This window comes from Ailuropoda melanoleuca, chromosome 2 (genome assembly GCF_002007445.2).
Source record: "Ailuropoda melanoleuca isolate Jingjing chromosome 2, ASM200744v2, whole genome shotgun sequence".
Lineage (NCBI taxonomy): Eukaryota > Metazoa > Chordata > Mammalia > Carnivora > Ursidae > Ailuropoda > Ailuropoda melanoleuca.
Genome location: NC_048219.1, coordinates 171,935,057 through 171,959,084, shown reverse-complemented (window position 1 = coordinate 171,959,084; position 24,028 = coordinate 171,935,057). Strand labels below are relative to the sequence as shown.

Below are 24,028 nucleotides of genomic sequence, written 5' to 3'. Positions count from 1 at the left end.
CATAATGCAGATGTTCCATAAATAAATGTTATAATAATCTAACTGAAAGAACTTTTAAATAGCATCAAAGGGAACTATTTCCCCCAATAAAAATTTACATAAAGGTCTAAGACACACATAATAATATATTTAAAAGTCCTGGCCTAAAAACCAATCATCCTCCATGGAATACTAATTCAGGTATATTATATTCAATAAGCACACACACCCTTAAGTATTTGAAGCAGCACTGAAAGCTGCTCTCATCTGTTTTTTGACCTTTACAAACTATCTCAAGATTAGCATATGTGTTTTAAATGATGAAGGGGAGGGGGTAACAGAAAAATAAAAACTTCTACAACCTGAGAATTAAATGTAATATCATAATTAATAAAGGCGTTTAAATTAAAAACATCACGGCAGAGCAAATTTTGCAAAAACATTACAGAAACTCCAGACTGCAATGCATACCTGTTATTCCAAGCTTGTAGCACTTCACAGAGACTTTGCTTCTTGGCAATGAGGGACTCGAAGACGGACTGCAGTTGCTGAGGGGTGTCTACTGAGGAAGACATGAGCCTGGCTTGCATCTTCTCGATCCAGTTCTTGAACTCCCCTTCTTCCATCTACAGGGAAAGAAACAATTCCTGCCGTCTGAGACACACCCCAAAAGAAACTTCTGATAAGTTAATAGTTAACTTTTAAGCTTCCCTCAAAGAAATGAATGACCTCTTTTTGTGCAAAGATATCTTCCATTTTTTCCTCTCTTGTTTTGCTAAATGTATCCGTTTTCAAAGACGCAAGTCTTTCATCAACAGCAAGATACAGCTGTGAAACCCTAATAAAAACAAACATTAAACACCTTAGAAAAGTTGGAATTAAATATTCTATCTCACACAGAAAAATTTACGAATTTACAAATTCACACAAAACTTTATATTTTATTGAATTAAGAATCATACACAATTCTGCAACACAAAAAAAGACCTAAAAGGATGTACATCAAAATTTTAACAGCTGTTATGTCTAAGAGGGTTTGATTTCTTTTTTATACTTTTATACAGTCTACATTCTTTTTTACATTGGGCATATATGTATTTAGAAAAACAGTTAATGAACGAACCTGATATTTTAAAATATGTGTACATTAGAGACAGATGTCTAAATACACAAAAACAGATGATCAAAGATACTAAAACTTACTTTTGAAAGAAGTCCTTCAGATCCTGAAGAAGGGACACTTTTAATGGGGCTTGACGTTTAATGAATATTTTGGGGAGTGGAACACATACTTCAAGAAGCCGAATGGGAGAATAACTGAGAGAAAAAAATGCAAGTTAATAGTAGAAAAGTAAAAAATATTTTAATATCTTGAGTAGAGGTAAACATAAATCCTATGAGGTACAAGACAAAGTTTCTACAAAAGAGCATTTTAAAACAATTACAAAAATATTGAAAACAACTTTCAACCATTATAAATATCTTCCCCAACTCTGGAAGGGTTTTGTCTTGTTTCTTCACTGTACTATGACATCATCATGTACCGCCTGAGGCTGCATATAAAGCCAGACTGGGACAGAAGTATTTATGAAGGTGAGGAACCCCTTCCTACAGTTCACTTAGAAGCACGTCACCTTCCCAGCTCCTGAGGATTCCTCATGAGTCTTTACTCCTCATGAGTCCCTTATGAGCCCTTCTACCCACAAGTTTATGTTGTCTAATAAATGCTATCACCCATCCAGGCGCTAGATTCATGTTTAAAGCTCTTGTTTCCAAAGGAAATAAGCTCTAATTACCCACATTTCCTGAGGGCCTATTTTGTGTCAGATGTTTTAGGTGCTGAGGATAGAGCACTAAACAAGGGCCAAAATTACTGCCCTGGTGATGCAGGAAGAAGGAGACTCAGGCAATAAACAAAGCAAATAGTTAAAATATACACTGTATCAGATGGCAAGTACTTCAGAGAAAACTAAAGTAAGCAGGGCAAGTAGGGAGTGCTCCCGCTGAGGAGTCAGGACAGGGGAAACGTAAACAAAGGCCTGTAGGGAGTCAGGAAAAGCAGGCAGGTGGCTAGGGAGCTGGCAGGCAGATCAGGGAGCGAAAAGCAAGTCCAACGCTCTCAGGAAAGAACCTACCTGAGCTAACCGAGGCTGCAGTGAGGGGACAGGAGCAGGAGGTGAGAACAGAGAGGTACTGAGCAGCCAGAGCCTGGAGGAGCTCACAGGCCCATAAGTGGGCTCATTGACATAGATACCCATGGAGGGGTTTGCAGCAGACAAGTGGCCTGAGCTGATTTTCATTTAACAGAATCACTCTGACCACTATGTTGAGATCAGACTGCAGGGGGCAAGCCAAAGGATAACTGGTCCAGGCCACTGCAATACTCTAGAAAAAGGCCTAACAGAGGCTCAGTCCAGAGTGGGAGTAGAGATGGTCAGAGGTGTTCAGATTCTGGAGAGATTCTGAAGGCAGAGCCTGAAAGCTTTCTCACATCACGTAATACCACAGTGTACCCATTCTGTGAACTCGTGATTTTAGCTCTATCTGGAATATCCAATTAACCTTATGCTAGTTAATGTCTTAACAAAAATTCTAACAAATGCCTACATGCAGAAAACAGTGGTTAAGATTAACACCTGTAGCAGCAGACCTACTAGATCATATCACAACTTCATCACCTGCCTGCTTGCTAAGTGACTTACAAGCTCGAAAGTGAGGGTAATAATACTATTTCTTAAATTAAGGATTAAATAAAATGACAACACTGAAAGCTCTTAGTACAGAGTATGACCCTTTGCATCTGCAGTGGTATGTGTGGGGAAAAACACACAACACAAATTAATTCAATCTAGTTACAGAAGAAATGTCACAAAGACTTCTAGGGAGTATGTGACTGTGTGTAAGATCACTCTGACTTCTTACCTGAAAGATGCCACCATCTGATTATAGGAGAAATACTGGTGATAATCATGGTGGATGGAGTGACCGCATGGTTCAGCATTGGCTCTGCGAGTGTACTGGTGCCCATAAAACCTAAGTTCAAGGTATTTTGCAAATGACATGGACCAGGACTCATTGGAAAGAGCAACAACTGGTGTTACCTGAAATTCAAAAAAAATCATTTGTTATGTAATCACATACTGAGAATCTCTTTTCTAAAAAATAATTTATTTTCTTTCCTAGTACAAATCTAATATATTCTGAATGAAGAAAACTGGAAAAAGAAAGAAATGTTTAAAAGTGGGTAGAGTTAAGGGATGGCTGGGGGAGCAGTATCATTGTATCAGTATATACTAGTATATTTACTTTCTTTCTATGAATGTGTATGTATAATTATATATATACATATATATGTACATATATATATAAATGAATACATAGAAGGTACCCAGCCAGTGTATTTGTAAATAAAAAGTCTCTCCTATAATTAGTTTCATAGTCTTGTATTATTTTTACTTAGCAATGTATCATAAGTATTTTCCCACATAAAATACTCTTATACAGCTTGATTTTTAATAGCCATTATATGGATATATCTAACTAATCCCTACTGATGTGCATTTAAGATATTACAAGTTTTTCTCTATTCTGATGAACTTTCTTGTGTGTGGGGGTGTGCATATATATGTATATGTATATACACACACACAAATATCCATAATTATTTCCTTGGAATAAATTAAGGAAAGTAGGAATTGGTAGGCCAAACAGCATGAACATTTATGCAGTCTTTGATACTTTTTGCCACACTGTCTTCCAAAACTGGGGTACTGGGAAGTGCCTGCGTGACTCAGTTAAATGTCTGCCTTCAGCTCAGCTCGATCCTGGGATAGAGCCCCACGTTGGGCTCCCTGCTCAGTGGGGAGTGTGCTTCTCCCTTTTCCTCTGCCTCAACCCTCCACCCCCACCACTTGCCTTCTCTCTCTCTCAAGTAAATGAAGAAAATCTTAAAAAAAAACAAAAAAACCTGGTGTACTGGTTTACACAATCTCCAACAAGATCTGAGAATACCAATTTCCCCACTTTCTTACCAATCTCGGGAATTATAAATCTTTGAAATGTAATTTCTTAAAAACAAAACAAAATAAAACTGCACTTCACTGGTTTTATTTACACTTCTGACTACTGAGTAAAATTTATTTGCACATGTCTACCGGCCATTTCTATTAAATTGCTTTGTCATGCCTTTGGCCCTTTTTCTCTTATCACGCCTTACAGAAACTTAACACTAAGTATATTACTATTTGGTCATATACCTGTTTTGACACATGGAAGTTCTTCATTTTAACCAAGAAAAGATGCTGTACTTTGTCAAATGCTTCTTCTACATCTATTGAGAAGATCATAGGAAGTTTTTCATTTTTGTATAACAAAAACCGTTTGCCTTTTCCTCTCTAACATAACCCCAAAGGCAAAAGTGTTTTTTTTAAATAAAGTACATACACCAAAGCATGTAAGATACACAAATCTAATTTAAGTTATTCATTTAATTCACTGCTCGATCTGCAGAAGTTCACATATTCCACAACAAAATATTAATCCTCTGTCTGATAGGAACAAAAGGCCTATAAGAACAAGTATAAAAAGACAGATAGGGGCGCCTGGGTGGCACAGCGGTTAAGCATCTGCCTTCAGCTCAGGGCATGATCCCGGAGTTCTAGGATCGAGCCCCACATCAGGCTCCTCTGCTATGAGCCTGCTTCTTCCTCTCCCACTCCCCCTGCTTGTGTTCCCTCTCTCGCTGGCTGTCTCTATCTCTGTCAAATAAATAAATAAAATCTTTAAAAAAAAAAAAAAGACAGATAGTTAAAAGAAATTATTTCATAGCTGTATGCTTGCTACTGCAGGACGAACAGACTTTGATTTTGCCTTCCTCAACCACTAACATTGATACAGGTCACACTATTATTTTATCTGTAATATGAGAATTACATATAATTAGGCAAATATGAGAATCTGCCTTCCAAAAGCACACTCCAAAATAGGCGAATGAAGTTATTAAACTTGGCATATGTTCACTGCAAACAATTTGGATAAAAAGTAAATATTAAAAGCATAATACTGTCCACCAAGTACTTCCTCCAGAGTGAAAAAAGCACACACAAGAAATAAAACACATGGTCTTTTTCTTAAGAGATCAATTTAAACACGGTCTCAGCTGTATCTCTAAAGATAGGAATGTTGACATAAGCTCAGCCAGACACAAACATCCTCGCGTACTATCATCACTGTGCTACAAGTCTGTCTCCCCCGCTAAAGGACAAGAGCTATGCCCAGGCCCTCACACAGTCCCCACCTACAAGTCTGTCTCCCCCGCTAAAGGACAAGAGCTATGCCCAGGCCCTCACACAGTCCCCCGCACACAGATGGTGCTAAGTAAGTGTTTGCTGAATAAACGTAACTGAGAATTGTCAAGATACAATCTCCACAATTTCACTAAACAAGGTATCTATATTTTACCTAAAGACTGATAAATTCTAAAATGGAACCTTCAAGAAACAAACACTAAATGCAATACCCAGCCCTGGAAGGTAAAATAAATAACAGCCCAATGACAAATAAATACAAAATAACACAGACCACCCCCTCCAAAAAGAACTATACAAATAAATAAATGATGTTGTATGAAATAATATGGTAACAGGGCACACTTACCTGTTTGCAGATTCTGCACCAGGAATAGGTAAGAATTGTATGTTGATATCCAGGCACTGGAGAATCCAACTCCTTCAAGATTATCTGCACACAGCCTTGGCCATGGACAAAGCGCCGAATATGATGCACCATGGGGGTATCACAGAACATGCTAGGACACTGATAAGAAGGCCTTTGACAAAAAGAAGGTCCTCACATTAACCATGAAACTGGAAGTAATGTAGAATGAATACTGGCTAATGAGAACCACTGTCCAGAAAGTGCAGTAGCCTCTCTAGAGCAATGATGATGGGTGACAATCGGTGCAGAGTGCCACTCGCACTGCTCACAGCCAAAGCTGAGCATCCTGTCTCCCCCTACAGCTCAGTGATAGTTTCCACTTCCTAAGCACCTTCTATTTGCTTAGCATTTTGAAAACATCAATTCATTTTACCTATGGAAGTCCATGATACTCCTGGAGCTTGTTATTCCCTGTATAGGGGGCTGCTAAAAATTACTTGCTCTTTGTCTCGTAAACGGCAGGGGATAGCACTAAGACTTAAGCCAAGGTCTAGCTGATCTCTCTGTTTCTCCAGCCTCTCATTTCAATCACTGTAAAGGCACACATCCTAAAAAAAGGTCTGAGGAATGAACTAGATAAGACATTCCAGGGTTGAATATGAAATTAATTACTTCTTTGTATGGTATGCTCTGACATGTGGTATCATAAAGAAGGCCACATAATACTCCAAGTCATGCTTATGTCTTAGGTGGAAACTCTGGGCATCAGAAAAGCATACATGGAACATAAGGAGAAAATTTGTTCTTACCTGAAACAGTATCTCTCTAAAAATATTCCTAATGTAAGATCATTCTTTCCATAAAATTCCATTGTTACAATCCTAAAAGAAGACAACATTTCTTAGGAACACATCATAAGAATTACCACATAGCTAAGACACTTCATGAGACTACGAAATGACTACCTGTTAGACATGCCTATAATGTAGTGTATTAAAGCAGGTAATATTGTGTTGTTCTTATACAACAGAGTTAACCTCATCAGATAAAAGAGGTTTGGACTAGCCACACTATAGCTCCTTATCCACTCCCAGTCCATTAGTATCTTATCAAACTACATCAAGATGCATAAACAATAATAATAAATGAGTAAACAGATGTGAGCTAGGAAGAGGTAAAAGTTTCCTTTACAAAGCCTTTATGTTCTATCGCCATAAAATGGAACTCCTGTCTCTGGTCCCTACCTTTACTGAGCATGGAGAACAGCAGTTCACATTCTTCCAGGAGAGCCAATTCCTGACATTATGCCTATCTTATGAATGCCCACAAATAAGAGAATTCAGCTATAGCCCTGTTGTAACCCACACCTTATTCAAGCCCTGACCTAAGGAGTCCATAAACTCCCACAGAAAACTCCTATGGGTTCCTCATCCCCAAGTCAGTCTGCTAGAGCTATATGGACACTAGAAGAATCCCCGATCTCACTGGTAGAAATAAGTGTTTCTGGAGTCCAAAATTAAAATACAGAATACATTCTGTCATGGACACAGCACTCCAAAAACAAGCTTTTAAAATTAAAGCACATAGTACTTTTAAAACTAAAGATAAACTATGTAATAAGTAGTCTTTTGTGACTATTTTATCATTTTAAACAAATAATTTATAACATTATAAAATGTTTTCCTATCAATCTACTTACAATTAAGTTCTAGGATAAAACCCGTTAATAAGGCCAAAGGCTCACTGCTTTTATGAAAATGATGCCTTACGGAAAACCTGCCTAAATTATACATTATCATCAAAATGCTTAAACCTAGCTTCTATGGGGGCGCCTGGCTGGCTCAGTTGGTGGAGCGTGAAACTCCCGATCTCTGAGATTGTAAGTTCGAGCCCCACGTTGGGTGCTGGGATTACTTAAAACTAAAAAATCTTAAAAAAAAAAAAAAAAAAAAAAAAAAAAAAAATATCTTTTTTGTATCAACNCTCACTTTTATAAGTACAAATTTCCCTACCATCCTTCACATCCTTTTCACTCTTACTCAAGATACTTCTCATTTACTTCTTACCCATGAACAAATACAAATCTCATATTTAGTTCACAAGTTTAGAAGTTCTATCAATTCATATACAACCAGCAGCATGCCATGTACCTAAAAACGGATCCTAATGGCTGAATTTTTTTTTTTAAGTGGCTGGAATTCTGTTGTTAAATACAGTGCAATGGTGCAAGAGGAAAAGAATCCTACCAAGGGCTGACGCAGGCGCTGGGGGCGTTGCTGGACTGGGCCGAAGAGCTGCTGAAGAGCACGCACAGCCGCTGGTGGTTCACAGGGTTCAGACAGTCCACCTAAGGAGAAGGAGTGGAGGAGCACCCAGAAGCGGAAGCACACGCCCACCCCAATGCGCGCCTCTAACAGCGAACACATCCCCTTGATGTGTGAGGCCTCCCGTCATCACCGGAAGGGTTTCAGTGAAGACTGAAAACTGCCAGAAACTAAATGTAAGGAAGAGGAGCAGTTCACTTCTGAGACAAAACAATCCAAAACGTTTAACTTAAAAGTACAAACAGATGTCTAAATAGCTTGTTTTCCAGAGTGCCTGGGTGGCTCAGTCGTTAAGTGTCTGCCTTCAGCTCAGGGCATGATCCCGGAGTCCTGGGATCGAGCCCCACATTGGGCTCCTCCACTGGGAGCCTGCTTCTTCCTCTCCCACTCCCCCTGCTTGTGTTCCCTCTTGCTGGCTGTCTCTCTCTCTGTCAAATAAATAAATAAAATCTTAAAAAATAAATAAATAGCTTGTTTTCCTAAATACTCTTTATTACTTATAAAACCGCATTAAATTATTTTGGAAGTAGTTAACAAACTAGATCCATATGCAACAGTCTGAACTGATGACTGGATATAACATCGACCTGAGAAATCTAAGTTCTCAGGTACTTATTTACTTGTACTTTAGACCTGTTCTTGATCATTACAAAGGCAATATTTGTTCTCTTTGAAAATCAGACAGTACAGAGGTATGTGAAGAAGTTCAAGAAATACATAAAGCCTCTCCTCCTTTGACGCTACCCCACCTCCCAAAATGATAACCTTGACTCTGGGGTTAAAAACCATGCATTCTTTTTGAGACTTCACAGGCATTTACACACAAAAACACCCACATATCAATACACAGGTGATTCTGTTTTTATACATATGAGGCGATGCTTCATACAACACTACTTGCTTTTTAACACTTGAAAATCTACCATGGGCTCTATCTGGGTTATTCAGTGAGATCTAACTCATCCTTTTTACTACAAACAACTAGAAACAAGGCTTCAGCAAATATCCTTGTACATATATTCCTACAAAATGTAAGCATCCTTATATAAAATGCTTACTTATTTCCACAGAATAGGTTATAAAAGATTGGAATCCTGGACCATAGGTATATAGCTGTACATGGAAACTAAAACAGATCTCCCTATAACTTTCTATAAATTTACATAAATGTATATAAACACAAATTTACATACAATTTATTATAGGTATTTTTCCACAGCGCATTAACTATGGCTCTTATCACTTTCCTTTTTTGCCAATCTCACAAACACTAGTGTACCACACAGAAAACAGTTTCCCGTTATTATTTAGCACTTCCCCAACTCTCGGTGAAATTAGGCAACTTTTTATTTGTTCTATTAAACAATTTCATATCCTCATTTGGAAAAGGAATTTTTCATTAGTTTTATTACAAACACTATTAATAACATGTCCATGAGCAAATCTTCCTTAATTTCCCCTCAACTTCTTTTTAAAAAGAATAAGGGCACTATCATACTTAAATAACAGGAAGTGTTTTATGCTAAATAATCTAACATTTTCTAAAAACACATCATTTTCTGTAGGAAACTTCCGTCTCGCTCACTCTCACAAGCATTAAAAGGATCGAGGATGCAACACACCACACCCAAGTCAGCCTGCCACAAATTTTACTTAGTTCCACCCTTCCCCCTACCCCAAAGCTCTTCCTATACTTGAACTATGAGGTCAGCGTGAAAAGTTCAAAACCCAGTTTCATGACTTGATACTCCTACTTCATACTTAAAGCAATACCTAAGCCAACAGACTCAAGGCAAAAAAAAAAAAAAAAATTTAGGAAGAAATATTTACTAAATCTATAGGCAATCTGTCATATTTGTGGGTTTTTTTTTTTTTTGTAAACATGCCACAGCACAGTTTTTCAACACATTCTGAATGTGCACACAAAGTGATCTGCCTCACCTTTGTGGACCACACCGCATCATTCGGAATTAACCCTTTCTCTTCATCCGCCTCCATTTTGCTTCCTGATCTGCCGCCTGCCGTGCCAGGTGCTTCCTTTGAATGAGCAAAAGGGTCTGCGTTTTTTTGCTGAATTCTTCCTCCTCTGGCCCGATAGTCAGCCAGCATTCTCCCCAAGCTCTGGCTATCCCCAAGATGCTCAGCAATTCTAGTGCTCACTAGCTCGTGCGAGGGCAAGACTTGAATGGACTTGGCCTGAATACTTCCATTCATGCCCTGAAGGCCAGACAGATCCCTAAGCAGCTGCTTCTTCCGTCTGCTCTCCATTTCTTTGAACTCTTTGTTGAGGAGAGGAGACCAGTAAACCTGCTCTGCGAAATAATCTCGGGTGGAGCATCTCATCCCCTTTTCAGTCAGAAGGAAGGGCTCCCGGAATGTGATTACTGGGGAGATACAGAGGATCACGTCTTTCAACTCCTGTTTAAAGGCCAAAGAATAAGTCTTCCGTTTATCCTCAGAAGAGGTAACCTCCTCAGTAACATACAATCCAGTGTCGTCCTGCAAAGGGTCTCGAAAGGCTCTCATCTGGCCTTTGGGATACTGTAGCTCGTCGGCGAGCTGCAAGGGCTCCAGATGCTCTGTGCCCATGGCATCCCGTGGGTCGTCCACGTGCAGCGGCAACAGCGATTCCGGGACCGAGGGAAAGAGCGCGCAGGGGATACCTGCCGCGCAAGCGGCTGTGGCTGTGGCATACTCCGGCTGCTTCAAAGACCCAACATCCTGTGAGACGCTTTTATTTTCCTGGTCCCCCTTCTCAAACACAGTCCTTGATTCTAGCAGGCTGCCATCCTCGGAGGGCAGAAGCTCTGGGGGGAAGTCAGGCTCCCGGGGGAGGAGGCTTCCGCTGAATGGCTCCTGTGCTGCCCCGTCTTCCTCCCGCCCCTCAAGCAGAGAATGGAAGGAAGGGTTTTGTGTTAACGTAGGAGGCATGGCAAATTCATCCATGAGGAAGGAGATTTCTAGTTGAGAATGATAAGCTACACAGATCATAAATATTAGGATTTCCTTAACTCGAGCCAGCTCATAATCTGAGCCTCCTCTGAGCTTGATTGTGCACCCCAGGTGCTGTGGACAGCCTTCAAAAAACATCAGCGTTTTGGTTTGCTCTACAAACAAACACAAAAAGTTTAAGATGACTCAGGTGGCAATCTGTAAGACCAGAGAGAATTAATTCATTATCTCAACCTCTATAAGAGAAAAACCTTTTAAGTAAGACCACAGTTGCCAATTCTCATCTAACCACTGCTCACAGATACCAGTATTATAACTAGGTATTATTAACAGATATTAGATAGTAGTAGGACAAAGTAAACATTGTAGTACTGATGAGTTTACTCATTTCCTCTTGTCCTCAGTCCCAGGCGAATCTATGCTAAAGATCACTCACCACTAGGTATCTGAAACATCTGCATATAAAATTTGTGACAGGTGCCCAGATGGGGTTTTGTAAGCAGCTGGTCCATTGACATTACTAAATCACCTTGTGTCATCCGGCTGATGCGTTCTAAAACTTGCTAGAACACAGAAAAACATTACATTACAAAATCAGAGAAGAATAAAATTCTCACTAAATTTTTTCTGGAAGATAAAAACTTAGAAATAAACCTCACAATTTCCTTAATTTTAATTATATAATTATACAATTCCCTTAATTTTAATTATATAACAAATTTTTTTGATTCTATATTAGACTACAAGTAGTTGCTTAGTGATCAATATGTGCCCATGAAAACAAACCAGATTCATATTAATAACATTATCAAAAGGTATTTAAGCATCATGCATTGGCACAGGCTACTGGAAGGAGGAAAATTTCCTACAGTTGGCCTCTACTCTGAAGAGGGTAACTTTTCAAGAGAGAGAAAATTTTCTACTTGTACAATTCCCCAAACAAAATGAAAGCTCAACAAGGACTACTTATTAAATAATTTCTATTACACCTTTGGTCTTGTAAACAACTATAATGAGCACTATATAATTAATTACACTTTCTTCCAGCCTGAGGTTTTCAAATAATGAAATGGCTGTTGTGCCTACTGTCCTACTTTCAATATATGGAACAGCAAATAGATAATGGAAGATCCCTGCATATCAATCGTGCATACATATAAATTTAAAAACTGAGATTTAAAAAAAGGATATAAAAATAGAAAAAGAAGAACACTCACTGATTTTACATTAATGACCAAAGTAATGCCATGTTCTAGTAACATGTCTTGGGCAATCCGAGATACTGTTTTTTCAACGAGAACCAACGTGGGTCGAACATCAACTATTCGCTGAACATAATTCTTCAAGAATTCCCTTTCCTGAGGAAAAAACATCAAAACTATTATACCTGGTACAATTCAAGATCTAGAGACAGTTTGTTAATATAAATCTAAGCCTAAGTTCTCTTCATCCACAAATAAGTCCATAAGCAAGTTGCTTCAAACACAACCGACAGTATTATTCATAATTCTGAACTGTTGGTTATGCTAAAAAGTTTCCGGAGAAACTCTATTTTCTGACTCACTAATCTTACTTTGAAGGATTTTCAGTTCTTAGTAACTTACAATATGAAAGCCAAGAATCCAATTAGCTCACTCTCAGAGGTTTAAAAAAAAAAGAAAAAGAATAGAAAGAACTAACCTCGTAACTCCCCATTGAAAGCAATTTCTAATCTTTAATTATAGATACCCCCCTTATGTTCTGAAATTAACCACAGTAGCTCTTCTTTGGGTACCTGAATAAATAACTCCCTAAAGATGCTATTTCAGCTTCTTCCTCATTTCACTCTCCCAGCAGATCATATTCTACCCAGAACAGCTGAAGATCTAAAACATCACGCTTAATGCAATTGCTTGACAAAGGCTTATTTTCAAAGCAAATGAATATCGTTAAGTAACGACCAGAATTAAAACAATACAAATCACTGTTTCATCAAATTTCTGGGCTCCACACAGGAGACACCTGACCATGTGAGCACGTCTGTCACTTCTGCTCCACGTGCCCAAAGTGTGTTCTGAGCAGGTCTATATTCACGGTGAGCGCCAGCAGCCACGGATGAGCCTATTCCTGCGGTGAACCTGCCATGGCGGAGGACAGCTCTACCTTTCTCTGTTTTACTGACAGAAACCGGACATTTTTGAAATCTCTCGTATTAACAAAACGGATTTTTTCCCCTTGAAATGTGTTAATTTCCTACTCTACTTACTAAATGATAATGTAACAGCATTTTAAATGATTTTATTTGTGCAGCTTCGAAAGTATAACTAGATTTTTTTTAAATTTCTGGGCTTTGGCACAGGAATGGCAAATACACTTCCTCTCAATCCCAACTGTAGTCAACTGCCATGACTGTACACGAAGCACCCTGTTCCAAAGGAGGCCTGGGCCAGGCCCAGAACGGACAGAAGATCGGGGAGTAGGCAATGAGCACGGAGCGGAGCAGTGTCAGCTCTGTGAAAACTCTGTGATGACACCGGCTGTTATCTCCTTGCTCTTTGCTTCTCCTCCTCCTCCTGATTCCGGCAAGCTCTGCTTATTGCGTTTTACTCTACCGTGCCTTGCAGATACTGCATCTCTTACAAACTGAAGGTCTGTGGCGACCCTGTGTCAAACTGGTCTACTGGCACCATTTTTCCAACAGCATTTGCTCAACTTTGTATCTGTGTCATATTTTCGTAATTCTCAGAGCTTTTTATACTTTTCCATTATAATTATATTTGTTATGGTAATCTGTAATCAGATTATGTTATGAACAACCCCCTGGAAGCTTAGATGATGGCTAGTACTTTTTAGCAATGAAGTGTTCCTAAATTAAGGTGTGTATATATAGATGTATACACACACACATACACACACACGCACATTTTTTTTAGATATAACGCTATTTGCATACTTATTAGACTACAGTATAGTGTAAACATAACTTCTATATGCACTAAGAGACCAAACAAGTCATTTGATGGGCTTTGTTGCAATACATTTGATGGCTTTACTGCAGTGGTCTGGAACCAAACCTGCAATCTCTCTGAGGTGTGCCTGTATCTACCAAAATTTCTGCTTCTTCTTTGGTTATTCCACACTGAGTGGACCAAAAAAATAAAAAGAGAGAGAAAGAGAGAAAAAAAATCAGCTGATACTTTCTATCAATTCAAACTAAAAACTTTTATAGGGCAGGTGTTGAAGGTATAATAAACAACATCTCAGAGCAAAAACAAGATGTTTTAGGTTATATGTGAATTAAATCATGTTTCTTAAATACATGTTTGCTCAGAGCATATTTCTCTAACACAAACAGACTTCAGTCTGCTAACCTAATTGCAAGAATGGATTTAAAATAGAGTGGATAAATTTAAGTATACTTTTCTGTAAACACTGATCTGTGGATTTCAGTTACCCAGTTCATCCAATTTTATACATTTTAACAAATGCAATCAGGAAAAGCCTTATAATCAACATAGTTGTGATCTAATCCTATAAAAGTCTTACACTGACACCTTTGGTGAGATCAAGAAAACTCCCAGCATCAAAGAATCTGAGATTCCAAGAACAACAATTGTGTTCTTCCCTATTCCTTATCTCAGTTCACCACTGAGAAGTCATAGTAATTCAGAGCTAGCAGGGATGGTAATGAGTAGTCAAAACCTGATCTTTACTTATACATAGCTTAATTCCAAAGAGGACACAGCCCCAAGCTACAGAGTCATTAAGCAATAGAGTAGAATTCCACAAACCACAACTAAGCTTCTTCTGTTGGTGTTCATGAATTCAGTACAAAAGTGCTCCTACTACTCTAGGAAAAACGCGCCTATCACCTATGGATTTTCAAGTAATGCTCTTCCCAAATATTTCTGGAATTGAATATAAGCGTTTCTGCTATAATACGATAGACACATTCCTGAAAACTTCCCATTTTGAACAACTGCAAATGAAAATTAGTAGTGTTTATGGAAGAAAAGGAGTTGGGGCAAAAAAAACTTTTTAAGCCGATGCAACTTCATACCCAGCGCACTAACAAAAATAATAATCAGTACCCTAAGAGAGAACTTGGGACAGCCCAGACAGGTAGCTCAGCACAGCTGGAGGCTGCCTCAAGGGAAATTTAAAATGTATGAAAGCAACTACAACAGTACAACTAGAAATGGAGCTCTGAGCGGCGGAGCCATTGAGAGGCATCCAGGCAGGGCTGGGGGTGCATCTCTCTGAGGGAGAGCCCTTCAAGGGGAGCACATTTAGTTTCTTAAAATAGAGCCAAAAGGGTTCCTGCCTGTGTAGCAGCTGAGCTGAGGTGGATTCTTCTTTCCAGTTGAGGGTTATAATCCTCTGAAGCTGGTCTGGGTCCCCTTAGTTAAGAAAAAACACCCAGAAACCAACACAACTTCCATCTGATGTTATTCCCCCTTACCAACCGTGTAAAAGGCAACTGGTATTCCAGAAACATGTGTTTTAGTAGGACAGACTATATTAAAAACTAGGTATTGCCACTGGGAATCTGATCAGTTAGAAAAATCCTTAAAGTAAATCAATAACCCAAGCGAACAGAGAGGCCAGAATTTAGAGTTTCACTTTTTCTTCCATATATTCCCCAAAAGTCATATGTTCCCTTTAACAACTCTGAAACTCTAAAATAAGGAATGACAGAGGTTTTGGTAAGCTTCCAAAGTAATATATAAAAAATGTCTTTTTTAATAAAATTTTTTTTAAAGATTTTATTTATTTGACAGAGACAGCCAGTGAGAGAGGGAACACAAGCAGGGGGAGTGGGAGAGGAAGAAGCAGGCTCATAGCGGAGGAGCCTGATGTGGGGCTTGATCCCATAACGCCGGGATCACGCCCTGAGCCGAAGGCAGACGCTTAACGGCTGCGCCACCCAGGTGCCCCTATAATAAATTTTTTAAATGAAACAAAAGTGATCAAGTTTCTTTGCCTGCCAAATTAATCAGTTGGAATGAGTTGTAAGAGTTCCCAAGCACTATAGTACACGAAGATCCCTCCAGATCGTTGTTTCAGTAAGAAGTTCTTACCTGAAGCACAATAGGATCAATGCAAGTAAATTTAGTTTCTTCTCTGTAGAGATACTCAATCGAACACTTCAACAGAAGAATTTTGGGATTTTTAATACAAGAATTCATCTACAAAACATGAAATTTGTTAAAAGCTTTTAAAGTTTGCACTTTATAGACCTTTTCTAATCGTATCTTTAAAGTCATACTGTTTATAATTCCTCCTAAATAGACTATCTCTTTATATTTGTATCAAAATACTCTCATTTAGTTCTTTTGTGGTATTCTCTTACATATTTTTTCAAAACAAATTGCTCAGAGAAATGCAGACTTCCTCAAAAATTGGCTTTGTTTCACTGATTCTATTTTAACCTAATCCTCTACACTCTTTAAAAGTTTTTTTTTTTCTAATATTGCAAGAAAAGGTATCAAGCCCTGGGTATGGAGGAGAGGGGCTTAAAGACAGAACACCTCACGAACACATAGAGATCAGCAACTTTGAAAGCATGATTTAACCTTTCTAAGAAGGACAAAGGAGGGAGAAAAGAATTAAAACACCTCCTGAAGAGATTCCAAGCAGTCAGAAATTGGCAAGCCAAACTGGGTAACAAGAAGTCAAAACGGAAAACCTTAAAGTGTATCCAGAAGCGCAGACTCAAACAATACCCCCAACCATGCAACTAAAGACCCAGGCCCAGCAGCCCAGGCCCACACTGGAGGTTTCAGATGGACTGTGCTTATACACTCCGAACTGGCACATGGTCTTAGAACAGTGAACGCGTCAGTTGGGGAAATGCATTTAGGGATTTTTTTTTTTTTTAGCAACTGCAAATTAAAAACTATCTCTAAATATGGTCAGTGGAGCAAGACAGTCAGTCACGCATATGTTTCTACCACTCCCACATACAATTTTCAATTCTGAAGATAAGCTCAACTTACTTTCCTCTTAATTCAACAGAGATCATTTAATTTGGCTTAAATTAATACTTTGATGGGTAATGTGTCCGTTTTAATAAGACTCTATGTAGAAACACTGACATTGGATCAAATCTAAGCCTAGTTTTATTTATCTATGGTCACTAACAATTTTCGGGAGGCTTCGTGCCTTACAAAAAAATGAATTAGTCTCTGCTTAGAAAAGAGTGAAAACAGGACTGTAGTTCACCCACCCCACCAAGCTGCTCAGGCTAGAAATCTACCTGAGCTCTCACTGTAACCAAATCAGTATCCCCAGAGGTGGGGGTCAGGGTGTCTCTATTTGCAGTAGGTTCCACCCCGGAGTGATTCGGAAGCACAGCAAGTTTGAGAGCACTGCTAAGCCTGATGGTTTTTCAAAACGTGAGGACCAACCACTGACACTGGAAACACATGCAGTGCCTACTTTAAAAGCAGCCCCACCTTTCCCTTAGTCCCACACTCCCACTCCCTTATACTGAATGAGAATTTCTAGGGGTTGGGCTTAGAAATCTACATATTTAACAAGGTCCACAGGGGACCCTGATGTACCATGCACTTTGAGAATCAGTGGCCTTCAGAATAAAGTTCAAGACCCGTAGTGGGATACAAAGCCCCTTGCCTGCTTCCTCCAGCCTTATCTCCTTTCTCATCTTGCACATTAGGATCTCAGAGATTCCTTAATACACCAGGTTATTTCACCCCATTCCTTTGTGCTAGTGCTAGAAAGAGGCCTCAGGACTGAAGGCAAAGATAGAAGGTGAGAAGGATAACAGAACACCAGTGATAGTTCTGCAGCTCAGCCGTAGAAGAGAGAACAAAGTTTTAAAATGCTAGGCCTCTGGAAGGACTCAGTCTATTAGAGAAACCTGTCTCCCTAAGATGTGGCAGGTCAAGGGAGAAATGATACCAGTACCCTATCACTCTGTTGGTCTGGAAGCCTGGCCCATCCTCTTCCTTCCTTCTCTTGTCTCATGAATTCCTATTATCCAAATCCTAATCATCATCAGCTCTGAAGACCTTACCCGAACCTCCAAAATTTCACCCTTATAGCAGACAGTACTAATTGCTCCTTGATATCCATTCTCCTTCTCTCCTATGATTACGGTACCCAAACTTGTTGGCTTGGTACACAGTCATAGTTTACTGAACTTCGCGGTTGAAGAGATCACATTACCTTTTTATGTGCAATATTTTTCGTACAAACAAACCCATTGACAACCACAGAATCAAACTTCTTTCCACCTGGAATCTAATGAAATAAGAAAACAAAACTCAGTGAAATATATTATTAGGATCCAGTCAGATGGATGCTATCATTTATTTCTGTTTTTAATTTAAACTATTAAATTAGAACAGAAAGTTACAGGATATAGTTCTTCCTTTCAACCAATAATTAATGACATCTAGCATGACTATTTTCCCACCTCCCACTCTCTACGGTCTTATCTGGTACTCTAAAATACCCATATGACTGAACAAATTGACAATTAAAACCATTACTAAATCAAATGTCATAGGCAAAAAATACATATGGGACTCCACTATCTAAATAAGGCAGTTACCCACTGCTTTTCCTAAGAGTCACAGTAATCTGTGGGAAGAGGTCTTCTCATAGATGATGTGCCAAGAAAAAGGAAGCAAAAAAGGAAGAAACCACATTTGCTTGGTTTCCCAACTCCATGCCCCACTCACCCCCTTCCATTCCCCTCTCACTTCCTATGAGTGGCTTCTATGACCTGTAAGTGCACTGCTAACAAACAGCAGACAGAAAAACCTCCCCCTTCTTACTTAGAACCCCTGTTAGATTTCCATTAAGAGACAAATTACTACCAGACCCACCCCATCAGTCCCAAGCATTAGAAAAGCATTAGCAGAGCTCACTTTCTTAATATGGACGAACTGACGGATATCCATGTCGTCGTCCCGGTTCTTGACATCAGGTCGGACTGTCTGAACAACCTGGCAGACCAGTGATACAATGATGTCCCTCCAAGATGGTGACAATGACTCACTGTGGAGCAACTGCTGGAGTAGTGCCATCATGTGGTTATGATTAGCCGAACTATAAAAGACGTCACCAGAAAGAAGTTGGCATAGTTAACACTGCCAGAAACAGTAATTCTGAAGATGCCATAAGCAGTCTACAAAGAAGTAAGCATATGAATTATGGCTCAATGACAAGATCTTCTTGAGCCAATCTTATTTCATCTGTACCTTAATGATTTTGCACATGAATGAAATCTTTAAGATAACCCCTTTAATTCAACGAAACTTTAACATATAAATTACAGGTGGGACAGACAATCACAGTCTAGGACTCTTGTTTTATAAGAAATTTCATCAGAACAGGCCTTACTTCCTAAGTTATCTTAGGAATTTTGACTTTATGAGGAAGAACAACTACGCATATACCCAACAAGTCACTGAAAATTGTAAAACTGGAAAATTAACATCGAAAAGCTCACTGCCTTACAGCAACCTCTCCATGGCTTGTTTTTCTCCATTCTCCTCCCTCAGCAGCTCCAGGTTGTTATGATGCCAGCCCAAAGGTGTGAAAGGCAGCTCTTTGGATTTCTCCTCAACTCGACGATTAAATAAGGATTCTAAGTGTAAAATAAGAAATCGTACTTTACTGTTATGTTTTATGCCATGTACTTAATAGATTAAGAAAGTACCAATTTATCTTTTTAAGTTCTTAAACTCAGCCAATTCAAATTGCTGGTGTAAAAAGGCAAGGATATGTGTAAATACATGAAAAAATTAAGCGTGAGTTTGATCATCAATACTCACAACAGGCAAAATCAGAGACAGAACAGTGAAAAGCAAATTTACATAAGTGCCTAGGACTCTCAAGCCAATAATTATAAATACGGCTTCTGAAAAACAAAAAAGATTTTAACAGTCCTTTTATTTTACTGGGAACATTAAAAAAGAAGGGGGCTGCCTTTCCCTGTAAAATCACAAACTAAAAACTGCATTCAAAAGAATTCTGAATGCTGGCAGAACGATATGTGATAGTGTGGGTGCTGAACTTTAAAAAGAAAAGCTCAGCCCTGATACGTCTCAACCAGTACAGGACAGTGTAGACAGTCTATTCGGACAATTCTTTATAGTGTTTCCTTCTCGATGTTAGAACAAAGGCCTTTTTTTAAGCAAAACTTTTACAAATCAGACCCAAAAATGAACTATAAAGAAAACACGATAAGTAACAATTTACCTAAAATTTTATAAAATCATTAAGTTTTTAAAAAGAACGAAAATGCATCTAGACAAAAGAACAGATTGTATCAAAAGCTTTGCAAAAAGGATGGGCGCCTGGGAGGTTCAGTGGGTTAAGGGTCTGCCTTTGGCTCAGGTCATGACCCTAGGGTCCTGGGATCGAGCCCCACATCGGGCTCCTTGCTCGGTGGGGAGTCTGCTTCTCTCTCCCCCTCTCCCTTTGTAATGTGTGCTCTCGCTCTCTCTCTCAAATAAATAAATAAATAAAATCTTAAAAAAAAAACTTTGCAAAAAGGATGTTCACTATATAATTACTGAAAAATGTGACTGAATAAATGGAAAGTGGGAAATCCTCACAAAATTTCTCTAATCCTTCCCTCTCTTAAAGCAAACTAAAGAAACAAAAACTTTCAACTGAACAGCCCAGCACTACAAAGTAAAGCATGTGTCCATGATAGGAGGTACAAAACACTGTACACTTTAATTATGTAAACAGCTGGCCTATAAACTTCTAGTTCAACCAGATGTTCAGAGGTAAATTTAGAAACACTGCTAAGTTATGAGAATTTATCTGAGGTCTGAGCTGTGGAGTGTTATGATCTAATTAAGTAAGTCTTTACTCCACAGTAAGCTAAGTAGGGAAGGTGTAAGAGAAGGCTGTCTTCTTCTATACTGCCTTTTGTCCCCAAGAAATTAATCAGCAAAGTTAGCTCTTTATCTCTTCTCCCCATTTCTCTTCCCAATTCCACAGGGCAGGCAGCAACCTCAAATGGATGAGAGCTCCCTGGGGGCTTTCTGACAAGTCTGAGAATCCCTTGATGATATGTGTATCAATACTTAATATTATATTCATGATTTGGAAAGCAGAAACTACACCTTTCAAAGAATAACATTTAAATTCTATTTAAAAGTTTTTAAACAACAGCTTTTCAGATCAGGTATCTTCTCTCAAACCAAGTCCAAGTTTATACTCTTCATTCCCAACATTCTCAGAATTATTATACATATAAAAACTGTGTTCCCATAGTACTAAAATAATCAAATTTATTTTCAGTACCTACTCGGTGCCAATCAATGTGCTGGGCCCTAAGTACACCCTCATAAACAAGACACATTATCCCACGTACAGCTTTTGATAAAATTACCTTTGATGAAGGCGTCACTTATTGAGAGTTGTTGTCCTCCATTGTCAGAAATCAAATACTCTGCATACCAGGGAGAGAGCAGAGGAGGAAGGAAAGGAGAGACTTATGACTGTAACATGCCGGCGTCATTACACAGAGAACACACCTACACACAAAGTATTACTCACACTAAACCCAACACAGCCCAGCCAATTGAAGAAAGCTTTAAGCTAAACTGCATCTTTATACTTTTTCCACACACTTCAAACCAAACGTAACAGACGTGAATAATAACTCAACAGAACCTTGAAGCAGTAATGTCAGATAATCTTTAACAGATTGCTTTGCCCTTATCAAAGCTGAACCAGTTTCTGAAAATTGAGATCTTTAGGAATTTAGGTACGACAAGCCTAAAAAGTTACACTATTTTTCTCATGTGTAACTGTATGATTTCACAAATAATCACTCTGTCTATATACAAAACAGTTTATAGAGAAGCCACCTGAAAGAATATATAAGGTGGGTTTTTTTTTCAAATTTCAGACTATATGCTATAAAGCAAATTAATACAGAAGTGACACTGGCAGGGAATAAAGATTTAACTCATCAGGATTTTTATGAGCTTTCGAATTAGGGTTTCAGTTTTTCAAAATGCAAACCAAACACTGCCAAATAGTTGCCATAACTGAACATACACTGTGTTCTTTTAGAACTTTTAGAACATTACTTTTCTCACAAGTGAAACTTATTCTTTACTTCCCCATGAACTTTTCTTTGCATCCGTGACCAAGCATAGCTCAAGTGAGGTTCTTTCTACTATGCAAACAAAACCACAGTATATTTTTAGCCTTTTAAAATAAAGGTTCTGCACAAAATTCTTTCCAAGTAGACTTCACTTATAACAAATGAGCTTCAGAAGTTGCTATGCTTATAAGCCAATATGCTCATCCTTTCAACAAGAAAGCAGAGAAAAAGTTTACATTGGAAATTCAAAGTGTACCATGCCAAATACAATAAAACAAGTACATGGACAAATAGAAATAGATGCTATACTTTATTTCTACACCTCCTGCACAGAAATGAATAATGCCAACTGTTTGTTCAACTAACATATTGGCTTTACAAGCTTTACTTCTCATACTAAAGGTTAAGGGGCGCCCAGGTGGCTCAGTCGTTAAGCGTCTGCCTTCAGCTCAGGGCGTGATCCCGGAGTTCTAGGATCGAGCCCCACGTCAGGCTCCTCCGCTGGAGGCCTGCTTCTCCCTCTCCCACTCCCCCTGCTTGTGTTCTGTCTCTCGCTGGCTGTCTCTATCTCTGTCAAATGAATAAATAAAATCTTTAAAAAAAAAAAAAAGATTAAGTATGTTTGTGTGTGTGTGTGTGTGTGTGTGTAATGATTTTCGAGCATACAGAAAACCCTATTAACCCTTCCCCTAGATTTAACAACTGTTAACGTTCCATATCTGATTTCTCTCTACATATATATATATATATGAATTTCCCCCCAAACATTTGAAGTTACACACATCATGACATTTGACCACTAATACTTCAGCATACATCTCTTACTTTAAACAAGGGCATTCTTCTCTATAGCCATAATACCATTTACATACTTAAGAAAATTGATAATGCCTTCAAAAAAAAATAAAAAGGAAATTGACAGTCTTAATATGATGAAATTAGTGCATATTCTTCAAATTTATCTAACTGCCCCCAAATGCTTTAATAAATTTTTTGCCTTAAACCTGGATCCAATAAGGTTCATACATTGTATTGCCTTCATTCTCTTTCGGTCCAAAGCAAACCCCCTACCTTTTTACTTTGTCACGATACTGAATTTTGAAAGAATCCAGCCCAAACATCTTGTGGAATTTCGCATTTTCTGGATCGTTTAACTTGCTCCTATAGGTTTTTCTGTAAATGGGAAGTTAGATCTAGAAGCTTATGGAAGCTATGATTTTCACTTCTTTAGGTTCTACTCACTAACTTGTCCAGAATGGTTCAGAATCCTGCTTGCAACACATAACAGAATGTATTTTAATGGTACGACTCTCCAAGTTTTACCAATAGTGAAAAACTCATCAAAAAGAAGATCACAATGTTCCAGTTTTACAAGTTCATGAAAATGAGGGGTTTGCTTACATAAGATAAATAATACCAGATTTATTTTAAGTACAGATAAGTCAATCAATTTCAGAAATCCAAATTTCCTCAGCCTTAGAAGATAAAGGATGATTCCTATGAAAATATTTTATAAATATTACCTTTAACTTCAATGGAAAGATAAAAACCACCCATTCCCATTTACATTCTAAAAGGAAGGAAAACCAGAGGCAGAGGAGTGTATTACGCTTTCACCTCACTACCAGTTCACTCTGACAATCTTTACTTTCTGGTAATCAGTGTTAATCTTAACTACAATGCAGAAAAAATACATTATTGTACTTCAACTTCACAAGAAAAACAGAAAAAGAACAAATTCTTGTTACTATGCTAAAATCTAATAGGAGAGAACTGTGAAAGCCAGAAACATTTATCAAGGGATTTATAGAGGACTTAAATTTTAGACTCTCAAGGTTGCACAGGACCTATATGCCCTACAGCATAACCTATGAGCATCTCTTTCCTGTTGCTATCGGGTTACTCTTTCAATATTTGGCACAACCATTACACAAAGTACAAATCCACATGTTATATTAATAGTGACATCGCTAAGTTCTTACATTTGCCAAACACACTAATGTCTTTATGTGTGTTTTTCATAGAGAGACTCAGA

At 38.4% G+C, this 24,028-nt stretch overlaps 1 protein-coding gene across 21 annotated transcripts in view; it reads right to left on the bottom strand.

Annotated features, from left to right (window-relative positions):
* Positions 1 to 24,028, bottom strand: part of PIKFYVE (phosphoinositide kinase, FYVE-type zinc finger containing) — a 102,520-nt gene that overhangs the window by 42,130 nt on the left and 36,362 nt on the right. For all 21 annotated transcript variants that reach the window (XR_004623600.1, XR_004623598.1, XR_004623593.1 and 18 more), the window contains 15 exons: positions 21,271 to 21,330; positions 19,380 to 19,509; positions 18,788 to 18,968; positions 18,081 to 18,155; positions 15,971 to 16,078; positions 12,128 to 12,268; positions 11,347 to 11,473; positions 9,900 to 11,065; positions 7,881 to 7,981; positions 6,444 to 6,515; positions 5,635 to 5,806; positions 2,902 to 3,080; positions 1,183 to 1,296; positions 709 to 817; positions 451 to 605 (listed from right to left, as the gene is read on the bottom strand). Coding sequence is in view for 4 of the 21 variants with exons in the window: in XM_034655075.1 (XP_034510966.1) it covers positions 451 to 605; positions 709 to 817; positions 1,183 to 1,296; positions 2,902 to 3,080; positions 5,635 to 5,806; positions 6,444 to 6,515; positions 7,881 to 7,981; positions 9,900 to 11,065; positions 11,347 to 11,473; positions 12,128 to 12,268; positions 15,971 to 16,078; positions 18,081 to 18,155; positions 18,788 to 18,968; positions 19,380 to 19,509; positions 21,271 to 21,330 (2,890 nt within the window). In the remaining 17 variants the exon portion in view is untranslated. The remainder of the gene's footprint in view (positions 1 to 450; positions 606 to 708; positions 818 to 1,182; positions 1,297 to 2,901; positions 3,081 to 5,634; positions 5,807 to 6,443; positions 6,516 to 7,880; positions 7,982 to 9,899; positions 11,066 to 11,346; positions 11,474 to 12,127; positions 12,269 to 15,970; positions 16,079 to 18,080; positions 18,156 to 18,787; positions 18,969 to 19,379; positions 19,510 to 21,270; positions 21,331 to 24,028) is intronic.